Here is an 18,908-nt window from a genome sequence, read left to right as displayed (position 1 = left end):
TGAACTTTTAAAGAAAATGTTAATTTAGTTTTCTTTTTCAGATTAACACCTATTTGAATTTCCATTGGAAGAACACATCTACCATGGCTCTTACCACCTCTGTCCTGCTTCTGGGTTTCCCGAACATTTAAATTCAGCTGACCAATGCTCAGAGAAGCGAACATACCAAAACATGGTGAGTTAAGGGGATAGGAGATGCATAAAAAGGGTGAAAGGAATTAAAAAGTACAGACTTTCAGTTACAAAATAAGTGAGCCATGGGGATGTAATGTACAGCATGAGGGCTGCAGTTAATAATACTGTATTGCATAACTGAAATTTACTGAGAGTAGAAGAAAATTTTCTAAATATGGTGATGGATGTTAACTAGACTGTGATGATCATTCTGCAAGACAGAAATATCAAATCATCATCCTGTATACCTGAAACTGATACAATGTTATGTCAATTACATCTCAATTAAAAAAAGAAAAAAAGAAGGCAAGTGGAAAGCCATTTGTTTACTCCCATGCCTGTTGTATAGCGATCCGAGTTATAGCAAATTCACTTCAGACCTGCAGACATTTCCTTCCTCGTCACATGACACTGACTATGCAAATCAAGTGGGGAATTCAACTGTGCAGCTGATCTGACCACGGAACAAAAGGACTAAGTGCTTCATGAAGAGAATTACCTCAAGTGGCAAGAACAACTTGGTTAGAGAAGTAAATTTTGACAGGTACCTGGAAAAGATCTCACCTCAAGGAAGGGTGGCTTTTCAGTTTGTTCCAATCACGTTTTGCGCATTGAGAGAGCTCGTGAGCTTCTTTCCAGTTCCCGTTGGCCATCGCAGTAGAAATGTCATTCAGCATGTGCGCAGCAGCCGCATATCTGGGGAAAAAACCCCACAGCATCCAAGTTCAAATGTGAATGAACATTTACATAACACACACCACATCCTATCCCCGAGATCTAACCTGAAGGGCAAAAGTGTGTTTTTTGAAAATATGAAGGGTATTTAAATCTGATTCTAGTAAAAACACGGTACGACTGCCCTGAAGTAGCCTGAAACAATGAACACAGGCTAGCCAGCTGGAAAGATAAAAACATTCACATATCGTTACATAATACATTCCGTTATATAAATGTAGTATTGATCAGCTCATCAGTTCTGATTCTTGGTACTCATTTGTTCATTCAAAAATCTGGCAGCAACCCCAGAAACATATAACTGACTTTGAAATCACATTAGGGCGTAGATCTGGTAACAGTCATTTGGTCAGAGGTAGCCCAGCAAAGGCTGCCCAAAAAGACACTCTTTGGGAGACAGCAATGCTGAAAGGTTGTGAAACCACTTAGCTGAACGAAGACAACTTCTCCTTGCCTCCTTAGGTACCAAAAACAAAGACATTTGCCCAAGTGATACTTTGAGTGCAAGGTCATTACTATATTACTATGGGCAAATGTGTTCAAATAAGAAGAAAAGAAATTGCCTCTCAATGTAAAAATTTGCTCACGAACTCTTAGATCTAATTCTCTCATAAAATGCTACTGGATAATTCTAAGGTTGATAAGAAAAGGGAATGCAACAGGGAGAACTGTCCAAAAGCTGGCCCGGCCCCACAGGACCTCCTCCATGGTCAGGAGCGTCAGGAGCAGCCCCCACACTCCCAGCCCTATGGTCTGAACAAGTCCCCCTTCGAGGGGCCACTGAGACCAACCTCATCGTGCCTCATCTCCGGATCCACTTCCAGTGCCATTGGAAAGGGTTACCGGCTCTCATCTCATCCGTACCTCCCAGTCCTGCTGGGAACTTCCCGTTCATCAGCCCCTCTCCCAATTCCTCACCCCTTCCCCCAGCCACTGTGTCTCCTGCCTCCTCTAAACCCCAGCTAAGAACACGGCCTCCCCCTCCATGCTGCACCCCCAGCCCTCTCACATGGGGGATAGCTCTTCTCACAACCCCCCCACCCAGGGACAGATGGAGGAGACTCCCTTTCTTTCCAGCTGCTTCCAAATCTTACTGTCCCCTCCTCCCTGAAAGCCCCCTATTCCTTGGAAGCCTATGCTCCCTCCTTGTGGGCACCAGCCCGCCTCCTGTCTTCTGTCTTGCTCTGCTTGGTGTCTCCAGCCACAATGGCCTGAGACTTCAACGTCTGTGACCCTGAAGGGCACGCCCAGTCTTGAGACCTTCAGCCAATAACCCTTTCTCCACCTCCCTTCTGCTACCCACATGCCCACGGCCGCTCAGAACCGCTGCCTCCGATGCACTGCATCACCCTCAAAATCTTCATTTTGGGCATTTCATTCACTGACCTCCACCTCCAATCCTTCCGGCTCACTTATTGATGGAAACAGTTCTCCAACTTCACCGAGACCCACCATGGCCCTTTTCTCCAGCCACAGAGCCTTCTGTCCTGCGGGCTCCCACCTCTTCCCCGCAGAGTCAACCAGCCCCCTATTCACTGCCGAATCCGCACTGGCCATCGGGCCCACCCTCGACACAGTGTCCATGGTGACCACTCCCTCTGAGCCTGCACCCAGCTCCCTGAACTGTGCTGAGCCAGGCTGGTAGGCTTCACTGTAATCCAAGACCACGCCTCAGGCCAGCCCTGCTCCCCCGGGGAGCCTGCCCACCTGCCCACCCTGTAGGACTGCTGTGTCTTACCTCTGCCTTCCCAACTGCACTCCCCATGCAAGCTTCCCCATCAGACCTCTCCCGCAGGGACAGAGGCCGTGGGAGGGGAAGCTCACAGCTTCCCATCACAGCCGCCTCACCCCTGCTCCCACTCTACCCTCCCTCAGTGCTCCGAACCCCAGGCCCTCCCGTCTCCCCAAGGCTTGCCCTTCCTGTCTGTCCCCTCTTCCCTTCCAGTCAGCCTGTCTTTTCCACCGGTGGTCAGGGCCCGAGTACACAAACGCCCTCCCACTGTGCCCTCAAAACAGCAGAACAACACTGCTTGCCCTCACACTCCACTGCAGCAGCAGCTGCTTCGAAGCCAACCTGACTCCCCTTCTTCCCAGAATGGCTCCTGTCCTCACCGTCACCCTCCACAAATTTCTCTGAAGCGGCTCTTAACACAGGCCACCAGCTGCGCACATCTCGCTAAATCCAACGGCTCTACTTCCAGCCCCACAACTACTCAGCCTCCGAGGGACTGCAGACACGCGACCTCCCCCGCCCCGAGCCACTCTTCTCTAGACTTCCACGTCACACGTGCTCCTGATCCCTCCCACCCCGACTTTCCTCACTGCTCCTGCTCTCTCCCTGACCTCTGAACGCTGGCTGCCATAGCTCGGTCCTCTGCATCCCTGCTCAGGGGTCTCTCTATCCAGTTCTAGGGCCTCCAACACCATCCATGTGCTGGTGACTCCAAATGCTCTCTCCAGGCTGGAGCTCCTCCCTGAGCACCTGCCGGCACGTCCGGTGCTTCACCTGATCGGCTAGTGGGCATCCCAAAGAGTGATCCCCACCCAGCACTGCCATCCCTCCCGCCATCCCTCCCTGATCCCCAGACTCATGGGTGGTATCCCCAGCCCAGTCAGAACACCAGAGCCTTCCATGACTCATGCCTGTCCTTCTCCCACAGTATCTAGTCATAATCATAATCATAATCATAATCATAATCATAATCAAGGCTTGTCTCTCCTCCTTCCATATTCACCTCATCGCCACTGCCACCAGCCCAGTCAAGACCAGCAAGGTCAGGCCGGCCTTCTCGTGGCTTCCCTTGCTTCCTTTCACCTCCTATTCCACAGGATGCTTTTGGAAAATGTGAAGCAGATCACTGGCCTGCCTAAACCTCTTCCACGGCTGCCCACTGCTCAGAGAACACCACTGGAGTCTGCTAACGGGGCTTCTGAGGCTGAGCATCCCTGGCCCTGCCTTCCTGTTGGACTACTGCCCGGGACTACTGCTCAGTGGTCACAGAGGTCTTCTCCACCTCAGAGTTTCTCCACTTCAGCAAGCTCGCTCCTGCCTCATGCATGCTCCCTGCATGGCCCAAATGCACACCCCCTCCCCTCAATCATGAGGCTCAATCCGAACATCACCTCTCCAGGGACACACTCTCTGCAACGTGGAACCTGCCCAATCTGCCCCTCAATCATCACAGCACTTTTCACACACTACAATTCTTATTTCCTGTCTCCCCCAGGAAAACAGAACCCCATGGTGGCAAAGACCCTCTCTGTTCTTGCTGGAACCCCACCATAGGCACATAATAGGTACTCAACACTCATCTCAAGAATATTGATAAATGAAGAAAAAGGAAAGACAGGATAAATTATTTCAAGTACCATCGTGACCAATAAGAGTTCTCGGACCAGGTGTCATGTGACCAGGTCTCATATAATTACCATTCCTGAAGTCAGTTAAACCCAATTTCATTTATATGTTAAGGTCCTTTGTACAACAAAAGGAGTTTTAGTTATTATTTACAGGATACCTACTTTCTCAAAGGAATCTGGCATGGTTCTGCAATCACAGAACCAAAAAGTAACCTTAGATATGCCAGTAATAAGGACACTTATAATGCTAACTAAGATGTACTAAGCCACCTCCAGGGGCCAGGCTCTAAGCACTTTACATGTATTAAGACAGATCTGGAGGAATATACTATTATTCTCCCTATTCACAGATGAGGAAACTGAGGCACAGGGTGGTTTCATAGTTCATTAGTACAGAGAGATTGGAACTTGGCTTCAGTGTACACAGTCTCTCAAAAGACAACAGCATAAACTCACTAAAAATGAAAAGGTAAAAAGATACAAGACAACTCAAAACAGAGTAAGGATATATTCTTATTAGAAGAATTTATTCCAATCAGACACAAATAAGACAGCGAGCTTCCTGAGAGCTAAGAAAACTGGGCTAGAGTCAGTTTATATGAACGCTGCTTTGATTCAATAATTTCGGTGTTATTTTTAAAGCACACATTAGACAAACATAAATGACTCTCCTAAAATCAAATATCAGAATCAATTTCAGTTACATCTGAGTCATAAACTTTAAGTGAAGAATCAAAAGTGCCATTTTAGGAATCTGAATTTATCTTTCTTATAAATGATGAGTTTTTAAAGGAAATCCAAGTATTTTCTTTTCTCTAAGACCTATACCATTCTTTACCTAAACCTACTTTTGACAGTCAGATCAAACATTCACTGAGTGCACGTACCAAAACAGATCGGTGACAATCTCTAACCTAGCATGTGCATGATTCGAGTATATGCACACAAATTAGTATTAGCTTTAGCTGAAGCACTACTGCTAGGAAAACACTCACCTTCAGCTTTGTTCATGCCAACAACATATTCACAAGGCAGCTTTGTTCAAATGTCTGTATTTACAACACATTTCCTGCCAAAGCTACTTGGGAAAATGAATCAGGGAAAATTTTTGTAGTTCTAACTCAAAACTCATTGGTTTTGGCAACCTTAATCGAAGCACATTTCTACATTCTCCTTAGAGTCCCAGCAACGTATACAAGTCGGGCAGAAAGACAACAAAAACATAAAAAACTTCAAAAACTGCTTTGGCTATGGACTTAGGTTTCTACTGTAAAAGGCAAACAAATAATAATGAAACCTTTTACATACATGTAAAGTGACACAGTTATTACTAAGAGCTAATATGATCTTACCTGATAAGATCGTCTCTGTCTAGGAAGATTTGGGTTTTCCGATTGATGGTGTACCTGGGAAACTCCATTCGGCCAAGATTGACCAAGAGCACAGTCGAAAGCTGTCCCTGACCTCCACAGGCAGCATCCTCATCGTCCAGTGAGTCCGTCAATGAAAACAGCAGCAAGACCCGGGAGAAAACAGCTCGAGGACCTCTACAGACTCGCAGTGACTGTCCCGCCAAGACTTTAGCTCTGAAAAATGTACAATTCAGAAATAACTTTCTGGTTTTTTTAAAAAGCATTTGGATGTTAGAGTTTACAAATTATTTTCCGAAAAAATAAAGGTAAGTGGCCTTCATTATTCTAAGCCTAGAGTTAATCTACCACTTCCAGCTGTGCAACCCTAGAGCCTGACTTAGCCTCTTTGGGGCTCAGAGCCCACCTAGGAATATGGTGAAGATTATGTGAAATTCCATCTCCAAATGGTTGCACACATAGTTTGGCGCAACAAAATAGCAACATAGGGTTTACATGGGTCGTGAATGTGTAGAATACCAGGAAAATTCATAAAAGTATTATCTATCGACATTAGCCATTCTCACCTCTTGACAAGTGACATTCAGATTAAATAATAGTTACCTATTTAAAACATCATTATTTGGGTTCCTGGCTGGCTCAGTTGATAGAGCATGTAACTCTTGATCTTGGGGTTGTGAGTTTGAGCCCCACGTTGGACACAGAAATTACTTAATAAAAATTTTTTTGAAAAAGTGAAATAAAATGCCATTATCAAAAGCTGGTGGTTAGGTAGCATTATTTTGTGCACGAAGAAGTAGTAGCAAGATTTGGTGCTGTTCTGTGATTTGCAAAGTGGTCCAGAAACATCTCCACTCCAGGGTAACTTGGGAGGAAATTCAGTTTGATTCTGGATGCCTTCGAGGTAGGCCTGGAGGTCTGAGTTAAATTCAGGGCCACTTGGGCCCTCTGGCTCGTACAACTTGGATACCATCTAGAACAGGGTTTCTCTAACTTGGCACCACTGACATCTAGGAAGGATAATTTTTTTTTTTTTGGTAAAGATTTTACTTATTTACTTGACAGAGAGACAGAGATCACAAGTAGGCAGAGAAGCAGGCAGAGAGAGGAAGGGAAGCAGGCTCCCTGCTGAGCAGACAGCCAGACACGGGGCTCGATCCCAGGACCCTGTGATCATGACCTGAGCTGAAGGCAGAGGCCTAACCCACTGAGCCACCCAGGCGCCCCAGGGCGGGATAATTCTTTTTGGGGAGGAGGGTGCTGTCCTGGGCATTAGAGGACGCTCAGCAGCACCACTGGTCTCTACTCACTAAAGCCAGCAGTACCCACTTCCCTCTTCATCAGGACAATCAAAGATGCCTCTAGACATTACCAGATGTTCCTTGGAGGGCAAAGTAGCCCCCAGTTGAGCACCACTGGCCTAGTGGGAGACCTCACTTTTCCCATCCATCCCAGCAGCTATTAACCCAAAAGCAGTGCTGCATCTCCAGGAGTGTTGCAGAAATCACTGCCGCCATCAGGTACATGAGGGGACAGAAGTGAGATTCCTCTCACACCACTACTGAATTGAGAACCATTCATCTATACTGATATAAAGTGCCCACTTCTTCCACCTCCAGGTCTCTGAGTTCAGAAGGAACCATTAAACATGGTAAAATGAACAATGATTATCTACTGGGATTAAGAAAGTATAAATAATGTGCCTTTTTTTGTTTCTTCGTGATAACAACAGAGTATGGTAACAAGGCACTGCCCTCCTGTGGGGGCTGTCAGAGACTCAGGTTCCACTGCTGGGCTCTACAACAAAATGAAGAAATAAAGTATAGTCCTGAAGGACAGAGATTTTAGTACAACTAAAATAGGCTTGAGAATGTTATGTTCCTAACAAGTCCAAAGTCAGGGATAAAAAAAAAAAGTTAACCTTATTTCTTTTATTTCTGTTCATATGTTTAGTGTTTATGTGGAGAGAGGGCTGCTAATTTTAATGTTCATTTACTTATAAAATGTTATATAAGGATAATATAAAATACTTAAATACAATTACAGAAAGGACTTAGAATGCAGGATACAAAATCAATGTACAGAAATCTGTTGCATTTCTATACACCAATAATGAAGCAACAGAAAGATAAATTAAGAAAACAATCTCATTTGCAATTGCACCAGAAATAATAAGGTATCTAGGAATAAACCTAACCAAAGAGGTGAAAGACCTGTCCCCTGAAAACTATAAAACACTAGTAAAAGAAAGTGAAGAGGACACGAAGAAATGGAAAGGCATTCCATGCTCATGGAATGGAAGAACAAATACTGTTAAAATGTCTATGCTACCCAAAGCAATCTGCACATTTAATGCAATCCCTGTCAAAATACTAACGGCATTTTCATAGAATTAGAACAAACAAGGCTAAAATCTGTATGGAACCACAGAAGACCCCAAATAGCCAAAGCAATCTTCAAAAAGAAAAGCAAAGCTGAAGGAAGCACAATTCCAGACTTGAAGTTATATGATGAGGTTGTAGTAATCAGTTATCTCTATAGCCAACCTAAGGCTCGAACGCACAATCCCAAGATCAAGAATCCCATGCTCTACCAACTGAGCCAGCCAGGCACACGCAGAGCAGCAGTCATCAAACTGTACGGTGCTGGCACAAAAACAGACACATAGATCCATGGGACAGAACAGAAAATCCAGAAATGAATCCACAATTATATGGTCAAGTAATCTTAAATAAAGCAAGAAAGAATATGGGACACCTGGGTGGCTCAGTCAGTTAAGCATCTACCTTCAGCTCAGGTCATGATCCTAGGGTCCTGGGATCAAGTCCCATATCAGGTTCCTTGCTCAGCAGGGAGCCGGCTTCTTCCTCTGCCTGCCACTCCCCCTGCTTGTGCACACTCTCTCTCTCTAACAAATAAATAAATAAAATCTTAAAAAAAAAAAGGCAGGAAAGAATATCCAATGAGAAAGAATGAGAACGGCAGCATCTTCAACAAATGATGCTGGGAAAACTGGACAGGAACATGCAGAAGGAAACTGGATCATTTCCTTATACCACACACAAAAATAAATTCAAAATGGATTAAAGACCTAAATATGAGTCCGGAAACCAAAAAAATCCTAGAGGAGAACATAGGCAGTAACTTCTTTGACATCGGCTGTAGCAACTTCTTTCTAGATATGTCTCCAGAGGCAGGGAAACAAAACCAAAAATAAACTATTGGGACTTCATCAAGATAAAAAGCTTCTGCATAGAGAAGGAAATAACAAAACTAAAAGACAGCCAATGGGATGGGAGAAGATATTTGCAAATAACATATCCAATAAAGGATTAGTATCCAAAATATATAAAGAACTTACAAAACTCAACACCCAAAAAACAAATAATCCAATTTTAAAAATGGGCAAGAAGACATGAACAGACATTTTTCCAAGGAAGACATCCAGATGGCCAAGAAACGTAAAAAAAGATGCTCATCATCACTCATCATCAGGGAAATGCAAATCAAAACTACAGTGAGATAGTACCTCGTACCTGTCAGAATAGCTAAAATCAACAACACAAGAAACAACAGGTATTGGTGAGGATGTGGGGAAATAGACACCCTCTTGCAGTGTTAGTGGGAATGCAACGTGGTGCAGCCACGCTGGAAAACAGTATGGAAGTTCCTGAAAAAGTTAAAAATAGAACTACCTTATAATTCAGCAATTGCACTACTGGGTATTTACCCAAAGAATACAAAAATACTAATTCAAAGGGATACACGCACCCTGATGTGTACAGCAGCATGATTCACAGTAGCCAACTTACGGAAGCAGCCCAAGTGCCCATTAATTGATGAATGGATAAAGATGTGGGGGGGGTGTGTGTGTGTAATAGACTATTATTCAGCCATTAAAAAAAAATGAAATCTTGCCATTTGCGATGACATGGGTGGAGCCAGAGAATATTAAGTGAAATAAGTCAGAGAAAGACAAATTCCATATGATTTCACTCATATGTGGCATTTAAGAAACAAAACAAACAAGTAAAGGGAAAAAAAAGAGAGAGAGAGAAATCAAGAAACAGACTTAATTACAGAGAACAAACTGGTGGTTACCCAAGGGGAGAGGAGCATGCAGATGGGTTAAACAGGTGATGGGGATTAAGGAGGACACTGGTCATCATGAGCACTGGGTGTTGTACCCAAGTGCTGAATCACTATATTGTACACCTTAAGCTAATATAATACTGGACATTGACTGGAATTAAAATAAAATTTAAAATAAAAAAATTTAAAAGGAAAAGACTTAGGAGACATTTAACATACCAGAAAGATGAGGATTTTATAATCCTAAAGTCAACTAGCTATAAATAGATAATTAAAACATTTTTTTAAATCTATGGTATAAACTTTTTGAAGTGTTAGTAGTGACAATTTTCTTAATAATGCATGCCTCATTTATACACATGTTTTATAAAGTATTAGTATTTGTAGTATCTTCCCAACAAAGATGGGCTCTTGGCACACAACAGCTCAAGTCACTTGAGCACATGCACATGTATGAAGGTGTGTACATTCAGATACACACACAATATATTAGACAAAATAAATAACACTGACATTGTTTTAAAGTGTTTTCAACAGCATCACTCACTTCATCCTTAACAACTCCAGAACAGTGGATTCCCAGACTAAAATTAATATGGTTGTTTTTTATAGATAATATGAGTAGAAGAAATAAATTCTCGAATTTACATCTTTCCCAAACTGAAACAGTTCAAGGTCTTCACAAAAGCAAAAGAAACAGGGGCGCCTGGGTGGCTCAGTGGGTTAAGCCTCTGCCTTCAGCTCAGTTCATGACCTCAGGGTCCTGGGATCGAGTCCCGCATCGGGCTCTCAGCTCGGCAGGGAGCCTGTTTCCTCTCTCTCTGCCTGCCTCTCTGCCTACTTGTGATCTTTCTCTGTCAAATAAATAAATACAATCTTAAAAAAAAAAAAGCAAAAGAAACAAACCACAGTTTCTGGTAAATTTTATGTCCTAAACTCAAGAAATGTTGCATTTTGGGGGCCTGGTGGCTCAGTGAGTTAAAGCCTCTGCCTTCAGCTCAGGTCATGATCTCAGCATCCAAGGATCGAGGCCCACATTGGGCTCTCTCCTCGGTGGGGAGCCTGCTTCCCCCTCTCTCTCTCTGCGCCTGTCTCTCTGCCTACTTGTGATCTTTGTCTGCCAAAAAAAAAAAAAAAAAAGTTGCATATTAAGACTGACAGATTACACTTGAATAAAAAGTTGACTTAAGGAAGTATTTGACCTAATATATTACCCTTAAACCCTGTAGGAATAGTACTTAAAACTACATTTTTCTTGAATAATAAAATATGAGAATTTACCAGATGCCTACTGCCTCCTTGTTTTTCTTATTCCTAGAATAGTATTACAAGAATTATTAATAATAAACCAAGAAAGAATCCAGACTATTGTTATACGGTTCTTCTGCCTTCTCAATCTAAATGCAAATGAAATAAGCAATTATAATTCAAAAAAAGTACCATTTGTTATCAGGAGTTAATCTGTGCTATCAACATTTTAAATGTTTTTTACTGTAACAATATCCAGCAAAACCTTTTTAAAATCACTGCACCGACGCCAGGCTGATTCTTGCCCCAAGTGCAGACTGAAGGCTGTTTGGCCAGTTTGAGAAAGGTGTCCACCAGCTGCTGTTTCTGTCCGTTGGGATGCACCAAGTGGAAGGTCTTCGCCAGGGTTTTTAGTTCAGGAGCAGAAAGCAGTTCAAGCACTTCAGAGAGTTCTTGCAACTCAGACTCTGAAATGGATTAAAAAAAAAAAAAGGTTAAACATAGTTTTAAAGATATTTACTATTTTTTAGATCGATTTACTTTAAGAACAATGAAGCTTAGTTAGATGCAAATATAATGAAATTCTACTGCAGAAATCGTAATTAGTAGGGGCCCTGGTTGGCTCCATTGGTTAAGCTGGCCCACTCTTGGTTTCACCTCTGGTCACGATCTCAGGGTTGCGAGACTGAGCCCCGCATCAGGCTCTGCACTGGGCATGGAGCCTGCTTAAGATTCTTTCTCCCCCTCTCCCTCGGCCCCACCCCCTTTCCTCTCTTAAAAAGAAACTGTAATTAGTTTGACAAACCAATTATTACAAAACATGGAAAATGGTAGGTATCTCATAAAAGTTTATAGAACAGAATTTCTCACCAAGAACTAAAGGAAACTGAATAAAATAAAGACACATATGGATAGCTACTATGACTTGGACATCCTCTTAAAAAACTCACTGGTGTATTTGCTCTCTGATTACAAGGCCTCCAACCAGACCTCTCCCAAAGAGGTAAGGTAGTAAACTGACCATCAGCTCTCCTCCCCTCCCCACAGGCTCCGGCAGGACACCCCTTCATGGGTTCACTCACTCAACATACATAGACATGTCTGCTATTATGGGAGCCAGACACCATGCTGGGACTCAGCTGAGTCATACCTGGCTGGTGTCTGCCTTCAAGGGGTTTACAGCTTAGGGCAGTGTCTTTTTCCTCCATTTAGTAACTACTTATGGGGTGCACACTGCATGCCGAGGAACGTTCGATGGCTCTGGGCACACTACAATGAACAAACCACAACCTCCTGGCCCACAAGGAGCTCACCTTGTATAAATATAAGCAAGTATATATACATATACATATATATATAAATATAAATACATATTCTTATATACTTATATTATACAGAAGCAAGTATATATGTCGTGCTGGTAACGACTAGAAAGAAAAACAAAACTGACCAAGGCAAAGCAAACATGGTGGGAGGGCTGGCGTATACACAGGGCAGTCAGGAAATCTCCGAAGAGGTGACACAGAGCAGAGCTAGAGGAAATGAGGGAGGGAGCGAGGGAGCATGTGGCCGCAAGCACAAAGCCCTGTGAGGGGAGCGCACCGAGCACAATGAAGAACATGGAGGACTCCGTGGCCATGGCAGAGCAAGCAGGAAGGACAGCAGAGCCAGGGGCCATACAGATCGAGGGCAGGACTTGGACTTGACTTGTAAGAGTGAGCCACTGGGGTTCTGGTTTTGTTGCTTAAAGGTCATTTAAAGGTAAGTCAAGGCTCACCTGGCACGCCTGCCAAACTTGTGCATTTACGAATCTGCACCAAATCCTCCCAGTCAGCTGAGGACAGAAGCTCCCAGGTGGCTCTTAGGGCACTGACGTGTGGGGAAACAGTGCTCCAAGCGGGGCCCGTGTCCCGCTGCCCAGTCTCTCGCATTCAAGCCTCTTCACCGCGCCTCTCTGCCTTTGCCCCAGCCCCGCCACCTCACCTACCCTCTCCTTACCAACTGCTCTCTGCGACAAACTTCCACACTGAAACCACCCGGCTTTCGCTTTCGCCTGATTTGCTTGTTTCAGTCTAAACTGTCGGCAATTACCATAGACTCCCATTCTCACTCCACCCACGTTTCTGATACAATACTGCATTCAGCATGGGTAGGTGCTTAAGGAATGCCACTGACAAGACAAGCAAGGCTCTCAGTCTAACAGTCTCCTCCGCTTAAATCAACGAACTTCTGAGGCAACCAACTCCAAAACTGTAAGAGCTGTTTGTGTGTGCAGGAGCGGGTCGACGGAGATTTCAGAAGTAATATTAGCTGCAAGCAAACCAGCTTTATTCTCTCACAAAGATGAGCCATCTGAATGAGTCAGATTCCTGCTGGAAGGTGAGAGCTGAGGAGGGACGAGTTTCTTCGGTGGCCCATGGCCACGTGGCTCTCCAGAGGGGACTTTCTCGTCCTAAACATGAGACAGTCAAGAAAACAACAGTAGTCTTCACCCAGGCTAAGAATGGCTTTCACATGAATAATTTGTTGTCCTCAGGTTAAAAACTCAATTTAAAAACAAAACAAAACAAAAACATTTACTATCTACCAGGCACCAAGCAGGAGAGGACACCAAACTGGTATCACCATCGTTCTGCAGAACCTAGCTCTTCATGTCCCGTTTTCACTTTACATTTTCTTTGACCAATCATACCTGTCTGCAGAAAGCCTGCTTGCTGCAATTCTCCAATCACAGGTGTTAGGTCAGGGGCGATCTCTTCATATTCTAATTTATTCATCTTAATCCAGCTGAATTTACGTTGAAAAAGTCTTACATATAACTTCTGAGCACTATCTGCAATAAAGTTAAGAAAAATGGTGAAAAATATTAGCACTCTTCTCAAAACCACCACTATTCATGTTTTAAAAATTGAGTGTAAAAGTAAAATACATTCTATTAAAAATACACTTATGCTGAGGCACCTGGGTGGCTCACTCCGTTAAGCATCTGACTCTTGGTTCCGGCTCAGGTCATGATTTCTTGGATCGTAAGATCAAGCCCTGCATCTGGCTCCCTGGGCAGTCTGCTTGACAGTCCCCCCCTGTGCCTCTCCTCACTTCACATGCATGCTTATGCTCTCTATATATAATAAATAAAACACATCTTTAAAAAAATAAATACACCTAATGCTTACTCAACTGATCTTCCACGGAAATATTTCTCTTCCTTTGGAAAATATAATTTATTTCAAATAGGAGTCCTCATGGAGACATCTCCCTGTCTTGTGTACCTGTCACCACAGGACAGGAAGAGCATCCAGGGTGGGAAGCCCTGGGCCAGCTCTGCCACTTCTGAATTATACAAGTTTGTAAACTTCACTGAGACTCCATTTTCTCTTCTGTTAAAAAAAAAAAAAAAAAAAAAAGGTGGGGACTGGGGCAGTAACACCATCTTCCTTTCAAAGTTGGTGAAAAGATTAAAAAAAAAAAAAAAAAAAAAGATGAGGTAGGGGTACCTGGGTAGCTCAGTGGGTTAAGCCTCTGCTTTCGGCTCAGGTCATGATCTCAGGGTCCTGGGATTGAGCCCTGTGTCCTGCTCAGCAGGGAGCCTGCTTCTTCCTCTCTCTCTGCCTGCCTCTCTGCCTACTTGTGATCTCTCTCTGTCAAATAAATAAATAAATTCTTAAAAAAAAAAAAAAACAAACAAACTTCAAAGAACCAGGTTTCCCCATTTCCCACCCCCACCATTTTTCCTCCTTCAGAGAAGCCCTACCCAAAACTCCAGTTATTTTGTTCTCTGCTTTCAGTTCACTATGCATGATTCTATTGTTGGCTGAAAATAATCTGAAAAAGATTTTCAAAATATGTGTAGCTTTGGTTAGGCAGCCATCCCTAACTCAGTGATCTTGGTAAAGTCATTTAATTAACCTCATCAGTTTTCCTGTTATTGGGATTATCTTTAAATTTCTGCCAATTCTAAAATGGTATAACTATACTTCTTAAATCTTCAACTTTTTTCCCCCTTCTTTAAAGAGGCAAACTCTTATTACCAGTACTTATTTTGACACAGAGACATTGCAAATAGTATCTGTAGGGAGCCATACACAAGAACCTACAGAACTTGCACTAGGGAAACTATTCGTACTTCTCCGTCACACAGAAGCACAGAGCCATGGACCACTCGAATGCTCACATGAATGCAACCAGCACCCATCACACTGACAGAAGAGTCAATGTGATTATCATTTATGTCCATGTTCTGGTGAGGACCGCACAAGCAGAGATGGGGGGCTATGTAGATAATTTATGCAACATTGCCCAGAGAAGTATCACTCACACATTAAAACGTAATACAAAGTCTGTAATTCCATTGTGTTTACTTAAAACAAAAATCCTTCTCTTGAACCTTACTGGTAATGTTTAAGGTATTTTTTTTTTTTTTAAACTCAACTGGAGTCAGATTTGACTACAAATTATGAGAGATCAATGTAGCCCCCAAATAAGCTTTTCCTACCTCAGAGGGGACTCAGTTCCATAAAGCCATCATGGCCCTTCGGATTAACAGTACAAGAGTGGCTTTTGCTCCAAATCTGCACTACCAGCTTAGAGCCACCACTGGCTGCCTAAGAACTGAGGCATAGACCAATATTTTTAAATGCACCAAATTAGCCTGAAAGTTTCCAATTCCTCCTCACCCTGACCTTAAAAGGCAGAGCCCAGAAACCTAGCACATTATCGGAGGGAAAAAATATGCCTTGGTTTGTTCTTTCCTGTATTTTATTTCATTTTTGAGAAAATGGTTAAGTGAAAACAACAGAACCACCTAAGTTAATCTTGATTACATGCTCAGAATGCAAAGTACGCTCTTCTAAATCACTGTATTTTTTTCTTAACGTGAAAAAGGCTGTTTTACAACCATCAAATATACACATAAAGGAAAAATAGCTGCTTCCATTATAACCAAAGTACAGCTTGTAAGGAGAGGCGACTGCAGAAGCAAACACAAAATCCTGTCTCTTTTTCATGCATATTCTTCTCAAGCCTTGTAGCTGGCTGATTCCCATGAGTATTCCCAGAGGACTCAAAGAACCACACTGACTCCTTGTGGTCATGAGTACTGCCCAAATCAGAACAGCAAATGGAAAACAAACACTTGAAAGCACACAAGGTTAAGATACCTGATAACTGACAAAATTTAGTTACAATTTCCTTCTCATGTTCATCGAAGAGCATCCTATCCTCTTCGTTCTCAAATACAGCTTTCAGCACCACCAGGAAACTCCGAAGGTAGTAAGGATGACTGGGTGGTACTGTAATTGTTTTATCAGGAACATCACATCTTGACCCCTGCTCCGAAGGAATTCTGCAAGTGATTTCATCCTTTAAGTCACCGTCACCTTCCAGAAGGCCCTGGATGTTACAGCCTTTAGAGTCATCCTGTGTAGAACTATGAGATTCTGCCTCCCAATCTGACAACTGTGTTTTAGCTTCTGAAGCAACAGTCATTTTTACGTCTTCACAACTACCTGCCGCACATTTTTCAACATCTTTTCCGTCTATTCCTGTGACAGTCTCCCACTCAAGACTGTCCTCTGAAGTAGACCCCAATGGATTCCTAAGAGTTAAGTCTGGTGAAAACAACACAGAAGCGTTATCTGAGAAGGCAGGGGTGAGGGGTGATCTCCCACATTCCTGGGTAGCCTTTTGGCTTTCAGCTTCCAGTGTTTTAGTGCCTTCTACAGTATGTTCCTGAGTTCTCTGTTCATTAAGAGAGTCACAGGTAAACACGTTTTCCTTTTGAGAACTGTTCTCCAAAATTTCATCCTTGTCCTCAGTCTCTGAACAGTTATAAACTGGGCTCCTAACCACCGTGGATGGGGGACTCTGTGGACTCTTACTGGCAAATTCCTCATTCTTCTTACATATTGATCTTTTAGCTTCTGTGTATCTTCTGGACAGTTTAGATGACAGGCTTCCCAGAGTAATGACTTTCACATTATGATGTCTCAGCTGATCTTGAGTTTTGCACACCAAGTCATTATTATTTTTAAAGTAGGGGCTGGTCTGCTGTTTTATGCCCATTTTTGCTGAACCACTTTGGTCAGGGGTTAAACTTGGCTTTGATGGTGACAAGTTTTCTGGCGTTACATTTTCTAAGACAGTATGGGTTAAATTTACTGCGGACGCATTTGAATTCATTAAGCCAACCTGCCTCAGATCAACTGGAATGATGTCACCACTGTTAGCACAATTTTCATCGAGATGCCGGTTTAAGTCGAATCTTGGCACCATTTTACTACAAATGGGGCAGGCAAGTTTAGCAGGTGGGACATTGTTAAAAAATGAAATAATAGAGTTACACTCATTTTTTTTAGTTTTACTGACTGATAAACTTCTGCGAGCTCTTTTCTTTGCAGGAGATTTCCCTTCTGACATAGTGAGTATTAGAAAAACGGGGTGTTTCCTGTAATAAAACCCAGGATATCACTGCGGAGTGCCAGCACCTGTATACTTTTACTTCCCTGACTTGAAATAATAACAAGTGGGACTCTAATCCTATTTGACTTCATGTTTTTCATTTAGTCAATTTCTTCTTCCTACAAAATAAAACACACGTGGATTAAAAACACTTATGAATTCAACAGAGGGGGCAAAGTAAAACATGCAATGGCAGTATCCCTTGAGGTAAGGAAAATCCTGGACTTGGGACAGAAGACCAGGGCTCTAATCCCGGGTCCACATGCAGTATCGGTGTGACCCTTAGCCATAAAATGACCAGCGCTGCGCTCCGCAGGGATAACTTCTGAGATTTCTTACGCTCTAAAATTATCCATTTTTTTTTAAGGGGGGAATCTGACTATTACAGATCCCTTTTTAAAACCATTGCATCAGTAACCTTTTCCGGAGAGAGAATGCCTATCTGCACGATCCCCGGAGTCACTTCGGTCTCACAGGCCCGTACAGAGGAACCCTCCATGTCGCGGGCATTCCGTCAACATGCGTGGGGCCCCCACTGCAGCTTCAGCCACCGAACTTCTGAGGCTCTGGGGAGCACGGCCGGCCCTTCCCCTGGGACCGCGTGCGCGCACCTGGGACCCGCACCTGGGACTCGCACCTGGACTCCGCTACCACGCCCGCCAGCCCTTCCTCCCTCCTCCGCCCTCCCCGCCCCGCCGCCTCCAGCAGCCCGCGCGAATCCCCGGAGCCCGCAGCGCCCACCAGAAAGCCAGCCCGCGACCCCGGCGGGCCGCCCCGCGCTTCCCACGGAGCTCCGCGCGCGCTCAGGCATTCCCAGCCGATCCCCGCGTCTCGGCTCGCCACAGGCTCGGCAAGTAGAGGCCCGAGTGATCGATCCTCCTCTCTTCCACTCTAAGGTCTCCCCCCCCCACCCCGCCCCCGCCCCCCCCACCCCGATCCTGAGTAGCCGGTGCTGGCAGAGCCGTCCGGGGCGACCCCGTGCACCTCCTCCAGCACACCTGGAGACCCCTCCCTGCACGTGCACTCGGAGGGAACCCCTGTCCTGAGTCTGTGGGAAGGTGGCCTAGGGGGACGGGTGGGGGGCGCGCTCAGTGTCAGGGCGAAGCGGCCTCCTGTGAGCAGATGCACGCGGGGGCTCCACTGACCCCGCGCCCGCGAGTCCACGTGGAAGGCTCAGCGGTGCGCTCGACTTTCCCTAAGATGTGCTGCTAGCCGCTTGCTACAGGAGATGTGAATAACCTCAAGAGCAAAGGAACAGTAAAATGCAGCCAAGTAGTTAGGGAGTAGTGAGTGTGGGGGTATTCATTATTTCTGTTTTTCATATAGTTTAATTGTGAAGTTATATAGTTTAGTGTATAATAATGGCTGCTTAACAACGGAAAATTTTAACTGAAACAGAAGGTGTATCACTCAGCTCTTGAGCACTGATACCAGCTGGTTCCAGCATCCCCATGAATGATTCTGTATGGTAGC

At 44.1% G+C, this 18,908-nt stretch overlaps 1 protein-coding gene across 4 annotated transcripts in view; it reads right to left on the bottom strand.

Moving 5' to 3' along the window:
- Positions 1-18,240, bottom strand: part of FAN1 (FANCD2 and FANCI associated nuclease 1) — a gene marked incomplete at its 3' end in the record, with an annotated part of 31,780 nt that extends 13,540 nt beyond the window's left edge. For 2 of the 4 annotated variants that reach the window (XR_013967072.1, XM_080807553.1), the window contains exons 1-6: positions 18,177-18,240; positions 16,136-17,554; positions 13,672-13,812; positions 11,245-11,446; positions 5,622-5,855; positions 739-870 (exon numbers count right to left, since the gene is read on the bottom strand). Coding sequence is in view for 3 of the 4 variants with exons in the window: in XM_080807553.1 (XP_080663679.1) it covers positions 739-870; positions 5,622-5,855; positions 11,245-11,446; positions 13,672-13,812; positions 16,136-17,393 (1,967 nt within the window). Of the gene's footprint in view, positions 1-738; positions 871-5,621; positions 5,856-11,219; positions 11,447-13,671; positions 13,813-16,135; positions 17,555-18,176 lie in introns of those variants that run through there. The other 2 variants (XM_080807554.1, XM_080807555.1) reach the window with 2 other exon arrangements.
- Between the last annotated feature and the right edge of the window lie 668 nt (positions 18,241-18,908).

Source organism: Martes martes (assembly GCF_963455335.1).
Source record: "Martes martes genome assembly, chromosome: 7".
In the NCBI taxonomy this organism is placed as follows: Eukaryota; Metazoa; Chordata; class Mammalia; order Carnivora; family Mustelidae; genus Martes; species Martes martes.
The sequence above is the reverse complement of the archived record's forward strand: the minus strand, read 5'-3'. Positions and strand labels throughout refer to the sequence as shown.